The 24,687-nt window shown below is 38.8% G+C and overlaps 1 protein-coding gene across 1 annotated transcript in view; it reads left to right on the top strand.

Moving 5' to 3' along the window:
- Positions 1-24,687, top strand: part of LOC108785113 (gamma-aminobutyric acid receptor subunit beta-2) — a 304,860-nt gene that overhangs the window by 185,184 nt on the left and 94,989 nt on the right. Inside the window, exon 5 of the mRNA XM_018554125.1 lies at positions 17,576-17,658. Within this exon, the coding sequence (XP_018409627.1) occupies positions 17,576-17,658 (83 nt within the window). The remainder of the gene's footprint in view (positions 1-17,575; positions 17,659-24,687) is intronic.

Here is a 24,687-nt window from a genome sequence, read left to right as displayed (position 1 = left end):
TGGTTAAAAACACCTACATTTATAAATCAACCATGTTTAGGCTCTAAATATATTGGTTTATAATGCACCTGTTTTATAAGGTACACATATTTGATATATTAGCTTGCATGTGGTGTGCCACTAAGGAAAATGACAGATTTTGATGAATCATAAACCAATTCTTTTTGCCACAACAAACAGATGTCTTGACAAAGCCAGGGTGGCAGAAATATATTAGGTGCAAGCAGAACCTCAGTTAGGCAGAGAAAATTATAGCAGTGAACAGATCATTTAAGTCAACACAAAGGAGCATACAAATTCAATCTCAGGACTCATTTGTTCTTTAAACTGAACCTAAAATCAAGCTGGAGCATTTGTACATTTGATCATAAAATATCATTCATAAAACTAAGAAGAACAATAATTTCCCTTTCTTGTCTTTTAATGGAAAAAGCATCAAACTAATGTTATGCTGCCAAAACATCATTCATACTTGTCTTGGCAACACCTTTGCCTTGTAAAAAAAAAAAAAATACACAAACTGTTTTCTTTGCTAACTGTATAAATTACATATTTCAGCATATTACAGTAGAACAGACAACACTTTTCTTCTTTTGTATGGATAGTGTAGGTAAGGGGACACTGTAAGGTTTTATTGATCTGTGCCTCTAGAGTCATAAGGGGAAGTGTAGTTTACATCGAGTTCAACCTGTAGAGATAAGAGTAAAAAAAAAAGTTACCCGCCGTTGATGCAGATGAAAGAAAAAAAACTAAAAAGCATGGTTAAAGGAGAACTATGGGGTTAGGGCTTTTCCCCATAGTTCCCCTAAGTGTAACGGGAGGACACAAACTAGCGTCCTCCCGTCACCCTAAGCTTAGTATACCGCATGCTACATTAGAAGTTCAGTAAGGAGCCCAGCACTAAACCCTGGGGGACACCGCTAACAACCTCAGACCATTCAGAGTATGAATATCTGAATACGGTCTTTAAGCCAGTTTTCTATCCAATTACAGACTGAATGCTCTATACCTTGTGGCAGTGCGTGGCAATGCCACAGAGTATGCTGGTGACACAGACACCCAAAGCCTCCCCTCTTACACCAGGTCTTCAGCCATGCGTTTAGCTCTCTAAACTCCCACTGTCTTTCCTGTGTTGCGCATCGCAAGGCAATATTGCAGAGAATGTTACCTTGAAGGTCTCTTCAGTTTGCAACCTACTTCTTTAAATTGATTTTTAAGGATCCTCCATCCTTCCATGTATTCGGTCATTGGTCCCAACATAGACCAAGACAGCTGGGTTATGCCCAGCCCCTCCAAGTAATTTGTCCATCTAGTCCACCACATGCTGAAACCTGGCACCAGGGAGACAGCAAACCATTCAGTTGAGGTGATCCAGATTACAAACTATTCTATCAGTCAGGAGTGAAATCGAAGGGATGATGCACATCTCACAACTTATAACTGAACTGCGAGAAACATCAAATTACACAGTTAAAGTACATAAAAGTAAAGTGCTTTTACTTGGCATAGGATTTGTAATTCTAGTCAGTCAGTCTTGTAATACAGGCACCACTGTCAGATAGCACAGTCAGCCCTAAGGCCTTTTTTTTCTTTGCTGCATTTAAGCAATACAGCATTGTTAAGGGCCTGCCCCAGCCTGGGCCTCGTGCAATGAAGGATCATCATCACGCTGAAAAGATCATCCCATTACTTTCCCATCCCGTAAACACAGTTAGGCAGGACCCTGAGTCCTTGGTTGGCTCACAGTGCTCATCCTCTCTCACACAGTGTTAGTGCTGTTGTGCAGCGAACTACAAAAAGTACATTCCTAATACACATTGAGGCATTTAAACTAATGTTTGCCCAGTTTTTGCCCTGATACCCAAAAAATGTAACCATAATACACAGGTTGTGTGTAGCATGCCCTATTCTTCTCCTTTGCTACCACTACACCCATTTTCCAGCAAAAGTTTCTGTGTTAATACAGCAACTTCTGTGAAAAACCAAACAATCTCCAGTGAGGAACTGTCATTTAGCTGGTTTAGGTTTTTTTTTTGTATTGTCATTTTTGCAAGAGTATACCATCATGATGCATAACTTCACATGCAACCTCACTCGCATGTGCAGCTCAGTGAACAGGCTCAGCAGGATTCTTGCTGAGATTAAATAAATTCCTTGAATATGTTTGGGAGTTACATTGTCTGGGACCGGCCCATCAAGTGGCCAAAGACGGGATTAGAGAGGGAAGCGCCAGTGACCAAGAAGAGCAACACTGGGGAGGATCACCCTGCATGTAAGTTTGCCATATTGTACTATTCATATGATATTTTGGCTAACCGCTCCTGGCGCTCCTTTTTAAACTTTTTTTTATTACAAGTGGTTTACTTCTGCTTTAACTAGTGTGAGAATATTCCAGGCTCATTGAGCACTGATCTGCATCAGTCAGGTATAGCTTTGTGTGGACAATTACATTCAATATGCTAGCACAGCACTTTGTGTTCTTGAGATACACTGATCTGACACACAAATAATTTTGTCCTAGATTCCTTAAAATTTAGGTCATACTTTTTTTTTTTTTTTTAATTAACAGCAAAAGAAATCTAAACACAGATACTGTAAATGTGTTCATATTGCAGAATGGTAGTAGAATGAAGCATAGGTCTACATAGCTGTTTGCTATTAAAAGTATTTGATACCGTTTTCTTAACGCAAGACTTTCATAAAAATATAAACTTTAACAGCAGTAATTGTGTGTTGTTTTATTTATACTGTCTAAACTTAAAGCAAAAGCAGCAGAAGCTAGAGAATGCCTGAATGGATTCTTGCATACCTAGTGGAGTGGGAGCCTCAAAATCCAGGGCATTTAACCTGTAACGTGATACTTGATATCACCTACCATCAAGCCATTCTGATCATTGCATATTGATAAATCTATCAGTTAAACATTAATAAAATATTCATACTTAAAGTGAACCTGTGCTTTGCCTATGTCAGCTGAAGCACTGCTCAGGGACAGTAAGATGAGGTCTGGCAGGCTAATGGGAGTCTGGGGGCAAAAGCTGTCATGTGCAGAGGACGCCAAATTATCTTGCTCTATGTGTGCATGGGTGGGGTGGCACTGGCAAATCTGCTCTATTGTATCTGATTTTGAATATGCAAAACCTTGCTGTGGTAATATGTTTCCCTGTACAAATGTCTGCTCTGGTGTGTGTATGGGTGGGTGGTAACAGGTCTGCTCTGATGCTACAAAAACTTTGCTGTGGGATCTCAGCATCCACATGAAAATGGCTGCCCACTAGATTGTCCATGGGTGGGGGAGCCTCCCACCCATGTGAAACAGCCAAGCAACCCAGCCATGCCCTGTCATTTACAGGTACAAGGTTTTGCACAGCAACATTGGGAGGTCAGTCTGCACTAATGCAGTGAAAATGTCTCCCCTGCGGTGTGGATGGATGGGTGGGAAGTCTGCTTTGATTCTGCAAAACCTTGCTGTGAAAATCAGTTTCCATTTAAAAGTTTTGGAATTTTCTGATGTGTTATCTCCTTTGACATATGCATGCTAATAAATATTTCTAGAGGCACCCTGTTTCAGTCATATATACATATTATCCTTAGTAGGGGAGGTCTGTTGTAACCTGTAAAGCAGTAGCATTTCTTGGGTATTTATTTGTATACTTTACTATACTTTAATTGCCCACTTTTAGCATACTTTGGCTGCCCTACCTACATTTTCATTGATTTAGATTTTTTTAAAAGTTCACAATTAAGTGTATGCCCTTTTAGCAGTGACTTCTCAGTTTTCTAATGTGTAATCTAAACACAGAGCAGGAATCCAGGAGGGGTGAGCTGAGCTGCTACAATTAACAACTTGAACAACTTCAGTGCTTCTGCTGTGGAATTTGAGGATGAATTGCTTCGGTTTCTGATCGCTTGTTTGCAAAGCTCATTTGCTGCTTGTTAAAATATGAAAAAGTATATGTCCATTATGTGGCCATGGATTCTGTTTAATAAAGGAGGAGACGGTCCTGATATTCTATAGGTGAACAAATAAGTGCAGTTCAAATGAATAATAAAAAACATTCATTTATTTGTAATTCTAGTTGAATAATTATGAAGCTAAAAGGTCATCTTAAGCAGTCAGTGGTATTATATTTCATTTTGAAGCTGAAGTGGAAAGTCATGCATTGGAGAGTTCCTAGGGAAAGATGAAAAAAATATTGTCTTTCAAGTAATGCCAGTCAAAATAAAAACTAAGGAGATAAGAGAACAGGCAGCACTTTACCTTTTGTTTAAGAAGCTTTCGAAACACAGAATTACCATGATTAACAGATTTACTTTCTATTTGAGAAAAAAAAAAGTTGGCGAATCATTCATAATAACCAATCATGCTTCAAAGTTAAAATGTGTTCCTCTCCTCTGAGTCATGTTTATTTCCATATCAAAGAGAATTTTGTTTCTGTCCACTTTAATTCATAAAATCTAAATCTTTCACATTCTGAAAGGCACCTTTTAGCTTTATTAGTAGTAAAATATGAGTCATCAAATCAACTTTTTTAATTTTTTTTAACAACATGAATTGAAAGATTTTGTTGAGCAGTTAAAATTATCATTTTAATTCAGTAACTGAAAATTGCTGCCTATTTGTAATTTATTTTCTATGGCTTATGGGTTGGTGCCTTCAGTAAATGTGATGATTTCCATTTGTGCCGGCTTGGCTAACACACTTGAATAATTTCTCATGAATGCCTAGGTGCAATCTTGTGCAGCCCAATTGTTCACTTTTATGATATATGTAATAATTTTGTGACATTTACGTTACTTTTACTTAAATTTCCAAAAGTATTCCCACTGCACTCCTGCCAGCAAGTATTTCAATGAAAATGTCAGGTAAACTAAAATGTTATTGCATTGTTTAAAGCTTGCATAGAGTACAGTAATTTATTCTTATGAACAGGATAAGTTGGAGGACCTCTGGGGCTATTTCAGTGCTTTGTGACAGGAAGCATCTGAAATTTTTCACATTTGAAAAAGAAGCTTTGCTGTACTAGTTAGGGCCATGTACTTGTGGGAAATGGAGATAGCATATTGAGTAGAACCAACTATCACAGGTTTTTCTCTGAAGATTTCTCTTTTGGATGCATGTGTAAAACATTGGAAAGTGATAACTTTTTTTTTATTTCAATTTCATTTAACAGTCTAAGTAAATACATCTTGTCAAATCGTTCAGCGCTAGAAAATAACTTCCACTTATGTTCAAGAGAAGTTTGTTCATTTAATTGAATATCCACTTTTTCCTGATAAAACAATCTTCTCAAAGCCAATTATATACACTGCTAGGAGTTTAGCATTTCTCATTGCAGTAACTTCCATGAAGAGACTTCGAAGCAGAAGGGTCTGCCTTCTATAATCACATCAGTCCCATTGTTGTACAAAGGGTTACCATGGTTAAAAGAAATTAGTCATTTTCCTTTTTGCCATTTTTAGAAAATGGTAGACTTAGCTGACACTGCTCCAAAAAGGTCTGGCCTGGAGCCAAAATCCAGAGTAGGAGAGAGATTCAAAGAGCTTGATCCTACTCCAAATCCCATTGTAAAGGGACATGGCTACTGCACACAAATCTCAGCTTGGTACTCTTTTTTTTATTTTATTTATTTACTGAGCCTATGGCCATGATGTGTTTCACCCTGTATTTGGTATCTATTACAAGGCCCTATTTAGTGTGAAATGTGTCAGAGTCATGGACCCAGGCAGGGAGTGTTACCTGAATGTGTTCCAATAAAAGGATTACTGAGCTTGGATCAGTGTGTGGGAGCCGTGTTCATTTATATAATATTAGATGCTTGATCATTGACATGTAAAAGATATTTTAATATTAACCTTTACTTAAATCGGCTATGTCACTAAATAGAAAGTGCAAAGAAGGGAATATTGCAGCTTGAGAGCAGGAAATTGACACTCTTGGAAGTGTTAGTTTCTAAAGAGATTTTAGAGGAAGATTGCTCTTCATGGGAGCGGCATCACATGCAGTGGAAAAGGGTATTTACTGTGTTACAAACAAAATTAGGCTTTCCAAGACACAAATTACTAATTTTCAACACAGGCCACACCTCACCTCTCTTTCAGCATTCAGCACCACCAACTTCCACTTACCGCTCACATCCAATATTATACACTGCACCCTAACCCTGCCCCCACATCCAGTACTCCCCCTCTCCCCCATCCTTCCTCCATAGCAGGGAGATTTGAGATGAAACAAATGCAAATAATGTGCCTAAGGCCATCCTAATGCACATGTGACAACAGTGTGCATTAATCAAAATAAAAAAATATACCTTGTTTCTTCAGGACAAACTGGACCTTGATCTTTTTCAAATCTGTATATTTCTTACCATTACCATGACCCACCACCAAAAAACACCCAAAATAAATTCTCTAGACACTTTGCAGTGTGAAACTATTTAAAATACCCTATAATTACTTCCGTTGGAAAACAGACCCCCATCCCTAACCCCCAAATATTACCTTTTTAAGGGTTTATGTAACAATCCTTCAGAGATGTCTTATAGGTATCTCAGTTGCGGATGTGACTGTTGATGAATTTTAGATGGTGTGCATTAGTATGAGTCCAGGAAATATTAGATCTAAGCATATACCCCCAGAAGGGAAAACGTCTCAGATTGTAATGTTGAGCCTGTATTACCTCATACAGGACAGGTAACACATACAGTTCAAATATATACACACTAGTCCATGAAGGGTTAAATAGTCTGCTGGATTTAATCAGCTGACTCTCAGGACTCAACCTCTCTCCTATGAACCAGTTATCCACCCACTGGTTTAGCACATATACGTTGGTAGAGGAATTCTAAATCAATTAAATTGTTAACACATGTACTTGCTGTTTCTTGTGATGGCTGTCCAATGAAGGTGTCAACGCAAATTCATGAGTCACTGTCCTAGAGAGACCCTGCAGGAATGTTGGTGATGAGTAGGTGGAGGAAAAAACAGAAGCCTTGCAGGGGTTGTAGGGATGTAGGGAGCTGACTTTAAATACTCCAAGTGACAGAGCAGAGAAGGAGGCCAAACCGCTGATCCGGGATGGCAAGTGATTAGACAAGAATAACACAGGATGGCAAGGAAATGCTTGGCAGTAGTCACAATTCCAGGATGGAGAGGGTAGTGGAAGTAGAGTCAATCCTGTTAGGAGTCAGTAAGGAGTGTGGTGCAGCTAAGCATGGAGAAATGCTCAGCATCTGCGTCAATACTAGGACACTGAACAATTCAAATCTCCCGGCTTTAAGCTGACAACCTGCTAGAGGAGGGTGGAGCGGAGTGATGTGGAAGGAAAAGGCGGCACTGGACAGCATTCCTGGAGCGTGGATGGGTAATTTTATTACAGTTTAGCAAAGCCCTTGTAAAACTTGATGTAAACTGCTGGTACTATTTAAATTTGGTATGGTAATAAATGGGTACTTCTGTCTCACCTTTATCTTGATAAACCACTCAGAACAGATCCACAGCACACCAGCACACCTTGTGAGGGGTTTTATATCAAATTTAATAAGACTATTCAAATACTGCAAAAGATTGGTTAGGATTAACTTGAATAATGGCAAATTAATAAATTGGATTTCACAAACCTTCCAAAAATAACTCACAGCATAAATCAATGCAATAACAATATACAGATGCATATGTGTACACCTATGTGGGTATAATTCAATAATAGCCGCTGCAACTACAATCCTATCACTTCTCCAGGCAAACTGACAGTTCCTGAGGCTCAGTCCCAAGTTATCTTATACACTGCAGGATTGTGGAATCAACTGAATCCATATGTTGCACAGGCCTGTGTGTGTAAATTGTTGGAGCGCTCTAAAGGTGCCCATACACTGTGCGATTATCGCACGATAATCGCGTGAAATCCCACGATCGTACGATAATCGCAAAGTGTATGGAAGGCGTGCGACCGATTTTACCGTACGGTCGCACGTCTTTTGTCTTAGGAGCATGCTAGAAAACCAGCCGAGAATCGTACGATTTTCGGCTGGTTTTTAACATGATCGTAAGATCAATGCCGCACGGGCCGGTGTGCGCACGCGCACACTGCCCGTTCAGCATTGCGGTCATCGGAAGCCTGCCCCTCAGGGGGGCGGGCTTGCGATGATCGCAAGTACAATCTGCCTGTCCAAGATGGGCAGATCATACTTTTTTTTAATTACTTTACAACCATCGCAAGACTAAGGTCTTGCGATGGTTGTAAAGTGTATGGCCACCTTTAGGATAGTAGCAAGTCACTGGTAACAGCTGCTCACCATATCCAGGCAGAATAGTCTCCATGTGGTGGCCACAAGCATCCTCTGTGATTCCCAGCTTTATGATCTCTCTGCAAATGTCGTTGCAGCATGTTGTTGCCGGCGGTAACCACTATCACTGGTGACTGATACCGCCGATCACTGGCTGCCACCGATGTCTGACTGCTGGTATATGTTGTCCTAGGCAACCGCTGCCACTTGGGTCACAGTGTTGGTGTTCCAAGAGTGGCAGAGGCTGGAGACTTGCAGACTAGCTCTCTGACCTCTCAGACTAACTGCATGACCTCTCTGCAATTCTCTGTGGCTAGGAATCTCTCCTCAGCACACCGAGAGCTTTTTCCAGAGAAATAAACTAGCTTCCTCCTCCTCCTAGGCATCCTGGGAGCTATAGTGCAGTGCAGCATTAAGGTGACCACACACCTTGCGATAATCACGGGAAATCTTGCGATAATCGTGGGAAATCTTGCGATAATCGCGGGAAATCACACGATCGTACGATTATTGCAAGGTGTGTGGAAGGCGTGCGACCTCTGCTACTGTAAGGTTGCATGACTTTTATCTTAGGAACATGTTCGAAAACCCGCCGAGAATCATACGATTGTCGGCGGGTGCGTGGCATGTTCGTAAGATAAATTCCGCACGGGCCGGTGTGCGCAAGCGCACACTGCCTGTTCAGCAGTGTGGTCATCGGAAGCCCGCCCCTCGGCGTGGTGGGCTTGCAATCATCGCAAGTACGATCTGCCTGTCCAAGATAGGCAGATCGTACGTTTTTTTAATTACCTTACAACCATCGCAAGACAAAAGTCTTGCGATGGTTGTAAGGTGTGTGCCCAGCATTAGACTACATTGCCTTTCACAAGAACAGGACTGCAACTACCACAAAGCTGTGTGCTCTCATAAACACTGTAGCACTGCTGAGAACTGAGCCAATCAAGTCTATGTTACAATGTACAGTCCTAAAATGGCACTGCTCCTAAAAGGGCAATGGCTATTTACCCCACTACAAATTGAAAAGTAAGAAAAAGTTAAAGGATATTTAAACGCTCCCATTTTTTTGCATATATCTACTGCTAGCAAGCAAGCAAGAAGTGTAAAAAAAAAAAAACACGCTCAAACAGCAGTTTAGACTCACCTGTGTTCCGTGTGCAATCCCGTGCCAAAAATTAGACATTTCTCGAGCAGCCGCAAAGGATCTTGGGGCGCGCGCATGCACAGTTCTCATTTTCGGCCGGTACGCGACGAGGGACGCAAGGTAAGTCTATGGACGCATGCACACGCATGCAGACATCGCTGGATCGGAGGGACAGAGCAGTCAGTGCTCAACAGTTCATCTTGCTGATAAGTTATTTACGTCCCTGGCTGTAGATGTTGCTTGCAGATTTTCCTCATTGTCCGATGTGCTTCCATGTTTGCAACATGCAAAGATGTAATAAGCTGCACACTGATATAATGGTCATTGGGCTACAGGTTGTAGCCTTTTTGGAGCAGAGAGCGCATCAATTTACAGTTAAGTTTATGGTGTATTCCCATATTTTTTGCTCAGCCCTGGGGATTAACTTCATGGTCCCTTCCTTTGTATACAGGTATTCCTCACTTAACGACCAAGTTCCGTTCCTACGACCAGGTCGTTAAACGGATTGGTCGTTAAGTGAGGAACTCTATACAGTACTGTACTGCATTAGTACAGTACTGTATAGCGTTGCCGATGTACAGTACCGAACAGTGTACTGTGCATCGGGCAATGAAAATACTTACCGGGACCCGCAGTGAAGATCGGAGGACACCACTTCCGCCGGCGACGCGGCGCACTGACGTTGACGTGCAAGGTCGGAGGTCGATCGGCGGTCCGTCGTAAGTGCGAGTGGTCGCAAAACAGGTAAGTCGGTAAGCGAGGAACATCTGTATTTTAAAGGCAAATGTGTGTGCAGTTGACTTTTAAAATGCACTAGTGGCTGATCTATAAAGCCATTTTTACATTTTGTCTGGGTTATATACTGATACACATTTGTTAGTTAAAAATGAGAATAGTGATTGTAATTTGAAGTGGCATTAAGCTCTAAGAGCTTTGTGTCTCTCAAGCACCTTAAAAAAAATCATGTGAACTAAAATTAGACATTACCCAATGTTTATGCTTGGTGTGGCCATAAATAGTAGCATGTGTGTGGCAAAAGTTCCCGATAAAGGGTATCTACAGGCTGAGTGGTATTTTGTCCTGCAGTGGCTGATGTAATGTTGCCCCATGCTTCTCCTTGCTGTCTGCTGGTACTACGCCTCACAGATTCAATTTAGCTAGCTATGCAAAGCAGAGCATATGCATCTTCAACTGAATAGATCCTGTGTGCTATTTTTTTTTTTGGGTGGGGGGGCACACAATTATATACATGCTACACACTGCACAGTACCATGGTAAACAATAAACTGTTTTTATATTTATGTTGTCCTACCTAAAACAAACACTGGCATTGACACAAGCACTGGCATACAAATCTGATGCTGACACTGTTAGGGCATGACCTAATGCATGCTACACTCCTTACACTGGCACAATAATATAAACCTTTTTTTCCTACTTAAAACACAATAACACTAATACTGGTACTGACACTGACACAAACACAAACGCTGAGGTGAAAACTTTATAGATCAATTAAAAACAATCCTAATAAACATATAAATAAATCTATAAAAGTGCAAAAATAAAAATAGAATTAGATAATGCATTTAAACAAACTAGTCCAAACAGTGCAATCCTAGAGTCTCGATTCACCATAAATCATGCCTAGGAATAAAACAATATACATATACGATTAAATGCGGACTGCTGCTTACAGATGCAGCCGCTGTAACCAGGCCATTAACTTGAACAGGAACAGTGACGGCACCTAAATAGGACATAAGAGATGACTTTTAATATGCAGTAGGAAACATGGCTGATTTTACAGGAGCATTCAAATAACTTACCTCAATCCCTCATCTAACTGATCTAACTGTATGTATTTATGTATTTATTATATTTATGTCTTTCTCTCCCCACCTCACAGAATGCCCCCTGACAGATACAATGTATCTTTTCCCTTTCAGATGTTCTGATGAGAAGGAGATACAGGGGAGGCTTCCCAAACTTGTAATCACTGTGGTTGGCCATCACAATGATCATGTAATCAGGAGTCCATCCTACCTGCTCCCTATTTGCTACTCTTTAAACAGGAGTTGTTGATTAAATTGTGTGCACAGTGTCGAGGGTACTTAATTGAATGCACTCTGTGCACAAAAGCACATGTGCATTTATGTGGCAGCACAAAATAAAGCCCACCACGTGCTGTGACATATATTCATTCAGCCAGCAGAAAGGGGTTAAGGGTAGGACAAAGGCAATTGTCTCCTGTGTTCTTACAGCCTGCAGGTGTGAATTAGCAGGTTTCAATACTGGCATCACCATACTGTTCTATGTCAGCTGCTGGATTAGGTAAATATTCTGCTGAAGAAGTTGAAACAGCAATAGAGATTAGTTTGTAGGTTAGGTTAGTGTTAGAGGCAGGGGTTAGGAAGTAAGGATAGAAGTAGGTATTTTACTCAACCAATTTATAGGTTGAGTAAAGTCTATCTAAAAAAAGGGGGGGGGGAGCGGGGAGCTTTTAGTATGCACAGTATATTAGAACATTATGGTAATTTTAGCTGCCAAAACAATCCTCTCCAGTGCTGCAATGTCCTCCCTCCCACCATCTTTATCTTTGTCTTCTACCAGTTTTGAAGTCTTTGATCAATATTTCTTTATTAAACATTTTCAATTTACATAAAGAAGAATACATAACATAGCACAAATGCGTACACTTCGAAAATAACTTGTATATTGGTACAGTATAGTATATAACATTGTTATACTAAGTAAGGTGTGCTCGTTCTAGAGCCTCTATGGAATCTAAAGGGGTAGCTATAGTAGGTTGAGCAACAGGACGGTTCAGAATCATAGAAGATGAGTCATGAAGAAAGAAAGGATAGTTAGAAGATGACGGTAAACACTAACTAAAACACACTAATAGACAAAGACAGTAGTCACAATCAACAATATGTATTTTGAAGCCACATTTTCCAATTTTTGTAAAAAGTGTGGTACCGATGATTTTTATAAGCAAACATTCTCTCATAAGAACATTGTAGGTTTATTAAATGTATGAGTTCCGAGAAATTCGGGGGTGAAGATGAGCACCAAGGCCTGGCAATGGAAACGGTTGCTACATAGAGGATGTGAGTGACAATGGTCCTAGCTGAGGGAGGAATTATATCTATGTCAATGTGTAAAAGTGCAAAGGTGATAGATGGGTCAATTGGATTGGTTGTAAATTGTGAGATGAGATGAAAAATTTGATTCCAAAATGAGCGAAGTGATTTGCAAAACCAGAAAATATGAGGGAGGGATCCTATTTCACCACACATTCTCCAGCACAGTGGTGAGTTCTGATTCGAAAATTTAGATAATTTATAAGGAGTATGGTACCATCTATTAACTATTTTATAGAAGTTCTCCCAATGTGTAGCACACACGGATGTGCAGTAAGAAACTTGGAACGCTTTTTTCCATTGGGATTCTGATATGCTAATGCCGAGATCATGTTCCCATTTAAGCATCTGAGGCGACTTGGAAAAGTGTTCAGTGTTACCCAGATAGGAGTAAAGGGTGGTTATTCCTTTTTTGGAATAGGATGAGGTAAAGAGGAGTTGATAAAGTTTATCATCAATAGTTATCTTAGTCGGAAAGGAATATTTGTTGAGGAAATGAGTCACTTGATAATAGCGGTAATATTCAGTTATAGGTAGGCGATATTGGGCTGACAATTGTTCTAGAGTCTTGAGGGTGTCATCAACATATAAATCTGCCAAATAATTAATTCCTAGGTTTAACCATGTCGTCAGTGTGATGTGTGGAAGAATATGATGTAGTACCTTGATAGATGGCGTCATGTTTTGAAGTGATGTTTAGAGGATATAGATGATAAGGGAATCAACTTCCAAACATTCAGGGAAGCATTCAGGGAAGAGGATATAGATGATAAGGGAATCAACTTCCAAACATTCAGGGAAGCAACAATGGACTGGTATACAGGCACCTTACTAATAGTAGAGAACTTGTGTGCAAGTAGGAGATCCCTTATAGATTTTGTTTCCAGAAGGGTCATTTCCATTTGGGCCCACAGTTTATCTGTATACGGGTTTTGCCAATGTTGGATTTGGTCGATCAGGGCTGCCTGGTGATAACATCGTAAGTTCGGTAGTGCTAGACCTCCTGCTTTTTTGCTTTTAAATAGTGTGGTTGCTGCACATCTAGGTGTTTTCCCACGCCAAATAAAACTAAGAAGCTGTCGAATGGTTTTAAATGGGAGCTGAGAGGGACTCTAAGTGGGACGGGGACAGTTGGGGTAGTGTTAGTGGACCTAGAAAGTTTTGTATGTTTAAACTCTGAGGTTGAGGTATTGTCGGGTCTAAATTTAGATTATAAAGATGTTGATAATAGGATTGGAAAAGATGGGACATTTTGGCTGGATTAAATTCCTTCGCTCCTATGGAAGGATCAATCATGAATGGGATGTTAGTTGTGGGGTGATGCTTTTTAACGCGTTTTGCCAAATGAGAGTTCCCCTTGTTATTCAGGGCGTAAGAAGCAGCTTTTAGTTTTGTGATATAACGTTCATTGTCATCTAATAGGAGGATACGAAGTCTGTTTCTTTCCTCTATTAGCTTGGCTGCTATTGCATGTGATGGGGAGAGTTTATTCCTGTCCTCTAAGTTTTTAATAGAGTGTAGAAGGTCCGTCACTTGTTTTAAACGTGTTTTCTTTATATGTGCTCCCATTTTGATACATAGGCCTCTGACATAGGCTTTATGTGCGTTCCATAGAGTGTATCTATCAGTGTCTGGGGAATCATTAATTTCAAAATATAGTTTTTGGGCTTCAGATATTTTATCAGAAATGTCTGGATGTGCCAAAAGAAATGTGTTTAGGCACCATAATCTCGGAGGAGTAGGCGGATTGTTATCTTTGACTCTAATTGACACTGGGGCATGGTCAGACCATGTGATCAAGCCTATGTCAGAGGAGGTTACCCTATGTAACGATGCCTTATCGATAAAAAACATATCTAGATGAGAGTAGGAGTAGTGTACATGCGAGAAGAATGTGATGTCTTTGAGCAGGATAAGGAGGCTATATTACCGCTGGTAGTAGCTAGGATCGCTCGCTGTTGCAGTGTTTTTTGTCGCTGAGGAGACCGGTAAGTGCAGAGTACTACTACAGTGCGGCCATTACGATCGGCGGGCCGGACACGCCCCCAGTTTTGAAGTCTTTGGTCACATGATTGGCCAGGCCCAGATGATGTAACTCCCCCACATGCACAAAGGAGTTACTTCCTCTAGGCAAGGCATTCTGCTGAGAATGTGCACTGAGCCTTGCAAGTCCAGTTCGGAATACAGAAACCAAGAAAAAAAATGCTGAGAGAAGAGATTTTCACAGCCTCTTCTGTCATAATAAGTCTGCCTGTCACCACTTTTAATGTAATGTAAACTCAAAAAGTAAATCGCCACAAATAGCTCCATTTGTAAATGCTCAGTGGTACAAGCTTTGTTTCTTTGCTCATAATAAGGCCATACTAATTACCAGTTGATGCTGCCAGTTTTTAATTTGATATAGGTATACTAGTCCCTATGGTAGGAGTTTAGATGTTTGCATCAGTTAGGAAAACATTCTTCAATTATTATTTTATTGAAGCAAAAGTAAGAAAGAAAAATAATGGCTGATTAGTGGATGAGATTAAAATTTTGTTATGGAAAAGCATAAGCTATGACTTGGTCTGAAATTGGTTGAAACTTAACATGGTAGATCAGTTAGCTCATGCCTGATTACAGCACAAATATCCTTGTTCCACTATCATATGGGCTATCCTTAGTTGTTTTTGTTTTTTTAGGTCATGATCTCCAATCTTGCACTGTCACATGTAATTTTCAGACATATGTTCCAAAAAAAGTGCCACTAAATAAAGTACTAATGAATGATTGAAATCTCAGGGAACATTTTGAATAACAAAGTTTACTTAGTGTGCTTTCTGTGTTTATAACACCTGCTACAGTTTGATAATAGATTCACTCTGTAGTGTTAGCTTTTTTAATGCAGCATTAACATGCAGTTTGGTAGCACGCAGCTTAAATAATGGAGCATTCATCAAAGTAAATTATGCACAGTTAATCAGTTTTCATCTTGCAAATTAGTGAGTGCTAGTTTTAATTTTATGTATCTAAAAGCGATGCAAGTTATTCTTGACTTAAAAGTTCATCTTTCATTCAGTTAGAAAGGACAGAAATTATTTCAAGCTTTGGTTATCTGGTTTGCTTTAATTTTTATTTTTGTGTAAAAAAAAATATAAATTTATAAAAATGATAAACTTTACAGTTTGCTTTCTTCAGCACAGAAATAATAATGACAGCCTCCCTGGCTTTGATGGCTTCAGTCCACAAAGGTTATCACAATCTTAACCTGAAAGTCTCTCTCAGATCGCAAGGCTCCGAGTAAAGTTTGGCTGTTTTACGGCACCAGCACCTTAATCAGCTTCACAGTCTGATATGCACACATTACAGTACTTCTCCCTCACTCGCTGTCTCTTGCTTCCTACTTTCTGTAGCAGGTGTTAACCCAGATCTGTATCTTAAACAGAGTAAAATGCAGACCTCCCCCTTGACCTATCTTCTGGTATCCTGTACAATATACACACACACACTGATCAGCCAAAACAGGACCACTTGCCTAATATTGAGTTAGTCCCCCTTTTGCTTCAAAAAGTCAATGCATGGACTTTACTAGGTCTCTGAAGGTAAGCTTTAGTGTCTAACACCAAGCTGTCAGTAGCAGATCCTTTAAGTACTGCAAGTTGCGAGGTGGGGCCTCGGCCTCGGACTTGTTCATACAGCCCGTCCCACAGATGCTCTATGAGGTTGAGTTCTGGAGAGTTTGGAGGTCAAGTCAACACCTCAAACTTATTGTTGTATTCCTCAAACCATTCTTGAACCATTTTTGCAATGTGGCAGAGTGCATTATCCTGCAAAAAGAGGCCACTGCCACCAGGGGTGTACCTGTTCAGCAAAAGTGTTTTGATAGGTGGTATGTGTCTAAGTAACATCTACATGAATGGCAAGACCCAAAGTTCCCAGTAGAACATTGCCCAAAGCATCACACTGCCTCCACCAGCATGCCTTGTTCCCATAAGGCATCCAGGTGCCACCTCTTCCCCAGGTAAGTAATGCGCACACACCCAGCCATCCACATGATTTAAAAGAAAATGTAATTCATCACACTAGGCCACCTTCTTCAATTGCTCTATGGTCCTGTTCTGATGCTTATGTGCCCATTGTAGGTGCTTTTAGCGGTGGACACAGGTCAGCATAAGCACCCTGACTAGTCTGTAGCTACTACATATTGTTTGCAATCTCAAAAATGAAAACTCATGCAATCTGATCCAGTTAATGATGGGCTTCCCCTTCTTTATATTAGTTCTGTAAGTAGCCCTTCCCACTGCTCCGAACACATGCCACAAAGTGCAATACTGCAACTTAAAGTTATTTCTGCCTTTATTATTAAGAAGATGCCACAAATGAGTGTGTGCCAGTGCTTAAAGAACATCTTATTCTGGCCAAACTATGGCTGTACCATACGCAACATCCAATATCTAAATGGTAAATAGCTTAAATAACACCAACACGCTTTAGAAAAAAAAAATTCTACTAAAGGGAAATTAACTGATCTATTCTTAGGTCTTGACATCAAATGGCAAAAATTAAATTTTCCTATCCTTTAACTGAACACACACACTGAAAAGAGCTCTATTATCTTTTGTAATGCCTTTTGTTCTTGGAGCAATCAGTGTCTTCAAACATCATTGAATAAGCCTTAAATGAACACATCTATTATATAGTCAACTTTTCAAAAGTACACCATAAACCTCAATTATTCCCTGTTAAAAATGTATCATTGTCATGTCTTAAAGGTTTCACTTTAGCTTGTTACTTATTCTACGACCACATAATGAGTGTCAAGTATAGGTCATGTTGACCTGGTTGGAAATAATGTGTTTGTATTGACCAAATGACTTTATGTCAGCAGAGTCATTAGGGTTCTAACTTACTGCATCCAGCACAAGATTTATGAAGATGAACATTGTATGTCAAATTGGATAGGGTTCAGCTATAATATTAAAAAATTGATCACTGTAATTGAAGGCAACTGTCATTCTTTTTTCTAGGATTACAACCACAGCAGCATGCATGATGGATCTCAGAAGATATCCGCTGGATGAACAGAACTGTACTTTAGAGATCGAAAGTTGTGAGTAACATTTGTGTTTCCCTGCACATTTTATGCATTGTTTTAATGATGTCAAAGGGAAGCATTTAATTCTGGCAGCAGTAGGTACTGGGTTTTATTCAATATGGATACTATCTACACAGAGTTTCCATGTTTTCTGTGAATTTCTTCTACTTCTTCTGGTTTCTATACACTATCAAAAAAACATATTTGTAAGACAATTAGATTTTAGCCAAACTGTTCTTTCTTTGTCTAAACTTTTTGCTCAGAAGAATAGCATTGCAATCAGTATTAATGTCCTAATCATGGGAAAACCAAATATATCTGCCCAAAAGGTCATCAATAGTTAACACCAGTTCAGCAAAACATGACAGACAGTAAGAAACACATTTTCGGGCTCTGTGGCTTGTAATAGTATGTGATATGACTGCTCCTAGGTACTTTTTCTTGCTACCCATATCAGTTGCGGATACCTACAGTCTTGTAACAATTTCAAGTCTTCACACAACAGACTAATGCAAGTTTCAGAAAGCTGCGATAGGCAACATCTATCTTAATGAGCATAAATTAGCAGGAGTACTCTGGAATTGTAAGTAAATGGCACTACTGGCATCATCTCAACTGTTAAATAATGAGTGCGTCAGAAATTGCTCTTTTTTTAGGCTGTACTCTAATATCCCAGCACATATCTTTTTTTTTCATGTAAGAAATTTGGCTATTCTGTATGCTAGATATTTATGATCTACATTGATTAAACCAAAAGGTGTTTTTTTTGTGTGCTCATTTGTGTGCAAAATTAGATGTTTGGTAGTAACATCAACTTTACCAAATAGCGCCAGCTTGCAAGGGTGTTACCCCATTAGCAAGAGCTAGTTTGGTGATTAATTATAACATGCTCATTTGTTGAAAAAAAGCAAACTACACGGATACTGATTTAGGTTCACACCAAAACTGCATTTTAGACTCATGTTGCATTTTAGTAACCTTACATTGCATTGCAGCTAAGACTTAATTTGCTTTGACTTTGATCCAATATACAGCATGCAGGATTTAGTTTTTATTTATGTACTGCAATGTACTGCATTTGATGTTAACAGGTCTTATTAAAACAATGTTTTATATTATACATTAGTAGGTATGTCTATCTATCTATCCATCCATCTATCTTTTTTCATTTTGGCGTGATCATATTCGAGAGTAGTATACAGAATAAATGAGTCATATGAGATCACAATTGTATGGAATTATACTGTATATCACGGTACTAGAGATGTGAGCCCACAAGCGAGCAGGTAGCATGGGATCGCCCAGGGAGTGGAGTGGAGTCTAAGCCAGTCAGTGTTCCTCCAGGGACATCCTCACAGAAGTATAGACTTAGCAGCGTGCTGACCCCAGGTCGTGACCCCCGGGTTCATCCTGCTCGTGTGTGGGGAGTAACTGTACACATTGAAAGCAGAGAAGGAAGCTACATCCCAGGCAGTCCTGGCTAGGGCAGAAACGTGGCAGAGCAAAAGGAGATACAGATAATGGGTCAAAGGTCAGGGTGGGCAGCAGACAAACATAATCAGGAGAACTATACCATACACGAGAGAGTGGGTACACAAGAGATCAGTCCATGGGAAGTCACGTCAGGATAAACACACAGAAGGGGCTCGTAAACAAAGTGTTGTTAAAAAAAACAGAAGCTGGTCTTAGCAGGATTTAAATCGGGAGAGAGATAAGAGGCAGGACAGGAAGTAAGGTATATTAACTATCAGGTGAAGCGGACGACACACATAGCTGCTAGAGCAGAGGAAATGCTTGTAGAGCAATGCAGCAATTAGAAGAGCAAATGGTTGTAGAACCATATGTGACAACAGACCCACAGCAGCAAAAAGATAAAAACAAATGCAAACCAGTGAAACCTCCTGCAACCAGATATTTGTGGCTTTGGAACCAGTAATTAGCCTTTTCCAAACATTAGTAAAACCTTTTTTTATATATAAAAGCGCTTTATTATTCTACATAATTTCAGCACACCAGACCTATGACTCTTCCCTAACCCTGCTGTCTACAACCTGCTTGACTCTTTAAAGGTACTCACTGTATGTTTTCATTTCAAAATGATACAGAGATCATTTGAGCCCCTTCCCAGACATATGTTCAAACTGTTAAAAAAAAGGAAAAATACGATCCTTGAATGTTAGTACTATCCCATATGTCCATTAGCATTGCATAGATGTTTGAAGAGGGTAATTACCTAAAAAATTACCTCCCCAACATTATACACCAGTGGATAGGCACTGGGCCGTTCAAAACAAACATTTGATAGTATTTCTTTTTTTAATGAACAGGCTAGAATCCCACACTCCCTGTAGTATAATGAATCTGTATGAAGGTTGATGCATTATGGGTGAAGGATAAAGCTCCCCCAATTTACCATAGTTGCAGCTATTTAAAGTGTAATTAATGTCTTTCAAAAAAGGTATGTATATACAGTATATATATATATATTGTTTCCCCGAAAATAAGACACTGGGGTCTATTCACAAAGCTGCCGAAGGATCTGGTTATATATATATATATATACATACAGTATATGTATGCATGTATTGGTGTCTCTAATAGGTAGATACCTGTGTTTTTTTAATATATTCTATTAAACTTACTTTTTTGCCCCATGAACTGCTTGCATTGTGCTTATCTGACTTCCACATTGTGCACCTTTCCATAGTCACAGGTGCATGTGTTCTCAATTATGTGGCCAGTTTATCCTGGACTACATATTTTATGATGATGATAGCTATTAACTAATACATGCTGGAATGTCAGTTTGTAGTCCACAAACAAAAACAATAACAACTTTTCAAAAAAGTAGGCACACTAGTTGTCTTATTTCAAGAGGGCAGCACGCATGCAGGAATGTTCTTGACCCCTGCCCTGAACTGGTAAATAAGTAGGTTGACCGATTTTAGCCTCCTTACCCAGAAAAACCACAACACTTGCAGAATTTATTCTAACTGAATAACTTATTCAAAAATATATTTTAGCCTTTGAACTCATTATCTTGCCCATCTTATGGCAAGTCTCCTGTCTAGGGCTACATTTGTCCCACTGATCTTCACTGGTCTCCTAGAGGTTTATCCTTTTACCTGAAGTGAGGGATTATTTGAGAATGATTCTCCTGTTTCTGTGTTCTCATTGGTTTATGGCAGTTCCCTGATTTTAACCTTAGACTAGTTATTTTTTTATTGGATAGGAGACCCAACATGGGACAAAGAAAATACAAAATGTTCTTTGGGTGAATGAGAAAAGACTTTGTTCATTTGTATTTAGAATAAAGTTAGTATGCTTTTTTGCCCGTGTTTACTTTTTCACTTTAACTTGACTTTGGATAAATGGGTAAGCCTTTTTATTATGTTTCTTTCTTGACTCTTTAGGGCTGGTGTTTTGATTGTAAATGCTGGCTTTATCTTCAAGGGTCCAATTAAAAATATCCTATTGATTGTAATATACTTAATCAGAGACCCACATATTTGTGGACCTTTTTCTATGGGCACTATAGCCTGCATGCCATGGAGGGAGGTGCCTGCAGGCTATCGATACACTAATAATAGCAAATTAAATTAATGGTAAATTCATATCAGCATGTGTGAGCAATATTTTATGTTCATATATTCATTGCTTAGACTTCCTGTGAGATACAGTATACATTACATTGAATATGTGCTAAGAAGTAAAACATTTAAGCCTGCTTAATCCTGCTGTGAGAGAGGACACTTTTAAAGTTATCAAATACTTAAAGTCCATTTCCACCTTTTGTAAGTGATTGACATTTATTGTGGCAAAACCTAGTCAGTCTCATATATGAAAGTAGAGGCCTTTTACCTCACTTCCGATACATCAGACTAACAACAATATCGATGCACAAAGTTTCAAACGGCACTTTATTTAATTCGGCTTCCTGCACAGTTCTTTTGTGACTCTAACTGGTTTAGCCAAGTAGCTGGACTGCTGAACACAAACAAAATTAGATGGCGCATGGGATATAATTTCTTCTTTCCCATGTTCCGCAGCTCCATCTAGGGGCTATAATGCAGTGTTTTCTAAATATTACATTGGACCTGAAAAAAATATACTAAGAATATTTGTTTTTGCCTCCATTCACATAGAGTGAACATTCACAGGATAAGTGACGCTGACAGTTGTTTATAAATAGACCCTTTAATGTGTTTCACTGAACAGCCTCTACTTAATCAGAACCAATTATCAAGGTAAGTATCCCAGAATAATATATCATATCCTTGTCTCATTTATCTCTCATACAAAGTGAGGACCACCATTCTCTTGTAAAAAGCTGCAGGATAATGAAAGGGCACTAGTATGGGAGGCTGATGATAGATAGGGTAGGTCTCAGGTATGTAAGTCATACAATGCTCTATGAGGTATCAGAAGAGATAAGTTGCTGTTTCACACCTCCCTGTCCAAAACTGCTAGTTGCCCGGTTGTTATGCTTACTATCTTGTCTCAATACTTTGTATTTTGCATCTAGAATAAGTAACTTTTTTCTGACATTTACCATCAGCATGCTCAAGTTTGGATCATAGACTCAGGAATCATTAAAGTCAGTAGATCAGCATAACTGCCAGACCACTAGCTTTGCCCGAAAGACCCAGCCAACAGTTTCGCTCATGACAAGTATACTTTATATAAGGTAAAATACAGTTAAAGTTATTTTATGTATTTGCTTCTGTTAGAGAATGGTTAGATGATTTTAATTTCAGCATGTTTTTTTTTTAACTATCACTAAGCCTTAATAATTAAAGTTGATATGTAAAGATAGCCATTACTGACGAACTGCTGACCTGCAGACCTCCCTCAATCTCTGTGAGGAAGGGAGGTTCCTGCAGGACACGTCAGCAAAGGTCCTAACATCAGGAGACCAAAATACAGTAATAAACCTTTTTTTTTGTTGTTTTTTTGTTAACTGGTTCTCTGCATTTAATTCTAAAAGATTAGTTTAGGTTAGCATCACACATTTTAAAGATAGACTTCAGCCTAAAAAAGTAACCTATTAGCAAAGAATTCAAATCTAGCATAGCATCACATATTTAAAAAAAATGCTAAGAACATCTTTTATCTATAACAGAATGTTAACACATTTACGTCACTGACCTGGAACGAAAAACGTATCTTTGTGACTCACGATTGATTAGCCTTTCTCTGTGTCTCTATTGTACAATCTGTGAATATCTTCTCTTTTTTTTTTTTTGCTGTTTCTGGCAACTTGAAGGTTTGTCATTGTGCATGTATATAATTTAACCTATTTATCAGTTTCTAGATCAAAATTGTATATTTATTTCAATAGATGATTGCAGAATGCAATACCAGAGCAAAATTCAGAAGGAGCTAAGTCTAAGCACAGCTTGTTAAAATTGAAGCCGCGTAGGGTGATTGTTTTTCACGACTGAAATTTGAAGGGATTAGCTGTGTTGGGCAGGCATATTATCCATGTTTGTCCTATAAATGAATCATTTAAATCCAGACCTGCTTTCTGTGCTCGTCACATTGTATTTATCTTAAATAGCTATTCTATTTAATGAGGAGTTATTAGGAAGGCTTATCAATGCAAAGCAACACACAGATAGTGAAACAAGGAATTAAATTGAAAGAAAATGCGGTTGGGAAGAGGGATATAAAAAATATATTATATTATCTGGATTCATTTACAGCTGTAGCACCATAGAATGTTAATAACAAAGTTTTCATGTAGTCATTTACAAGGTTTGCATTACCACAAAGAGCAACACATGGTGGGCAAATATTAGTCTGCTTTTTTGTCAACTTAAAATTGCCTGGTTTGTAAGATAAGAATGACCTCACAGTCTAAACAATACAGTATGTTATAGAAAATGGTTAGATACAAAACTAAAAGAATTATACCACTTCTTTCTCAATACATTTCATTACAATGTCTTATCAAAATATACCTATTGTGACCTTGTTGTGTAAAAAGAAGAAAGGTTCTTGAGTTCAGCCAATCAAAAATGTGATAAGATAAGGTCAGACCAGTATGTAATGGATTTTGAAGGGTTGCTGTGGATTGCTAAACTTTAGAATTGGCACTTTGAAATTACCATTCATTATTGAATAAGACCAACTCAATAAAGCATTCCTATTCCTACATGGGAATTCTCTACACTCACAAAGTAATTTATTTAGAAAAAAGTTTGCTCGCAATCATTAATTACCAGATGCACCCAATATTGTATTTAAACATTAAGAAACCCTTTCCCCACCAACTTCACAAATATTAAAATCAGACAATTGGGGATACCCCCAAAAAAAATCTGTATTAACCTTGACACAATGGCTATAAAAAAAAAATACCATAGTCCATTGCAAAAAATATGATATGCAGAACATCAGCATTGTGTATTAAACAGTTCCCAATTTAAATGTGATCTCTCCCAAGTAAAATGTAGTTAACAATGCTCAATTATATCAAAGCTGGAACATAATTCTTATATAGTTCACAGTTGTAAGGGGAGATCACTTATTGCACATCCTATATGCAAATGTACACGCACTATTGCTTCCTACATCAGTTTCCAATGAAAGCCTGAGCTCCATTTAATAAGGAAATATCAAACAAATGTCCATGAAGTTTTTATAGAAGTTCTCACAAGTGGGTTCACATTGGAATATCGGTGTAGTAAGCCAGCAGTTATTTAGCTGTTCAAGAGTGTGTATGCTCAAATTACACTTGCAAATGGTATAAAGAAAGTTTTACCAACTTGAAACTACTGTGAACACAGACTTGTCAGACATTCCCTCAATGGTTTGGGAGCAAAACTTTGTAATGTCCTTCTCCTTCCTGCACATACCTCAATAAGGTATTTTTTTCCACAGCACAACTTTTTAAGTTGCAAACAATTTACCTCCTTTAATGCTGAATTCTCTACATTGCATGGAATTAGTGATGCAGTCATACAAAACAAACTCTACAGCTTACCAGAACCTTAATTCCACCTGTGTTCCCATCAGAAGGTGGTAATCACATCAACATGT

Source organism: Nanorana parkeri, unplaced genomic scaffold, assembly GCF_000935625.1.
Source record: "Nanorana parkeri isolate BGI_ZX_2015 unplaced genomic scaffold, ASM93562v1 scaffold8, whole genome shotgun sequence".
NCBI classification, from domain to species: Eukaryota; Metazoa; Chordata; class Amphibia; order Anura; family Dicroglossidae; genus Nanorana; species Nanorana parkeri.
The sequence above is the reverse complement of the archived record's forward strand: the minus strand, read 5'-3'. Positions and strand labels throughout refer to the sequence as shown.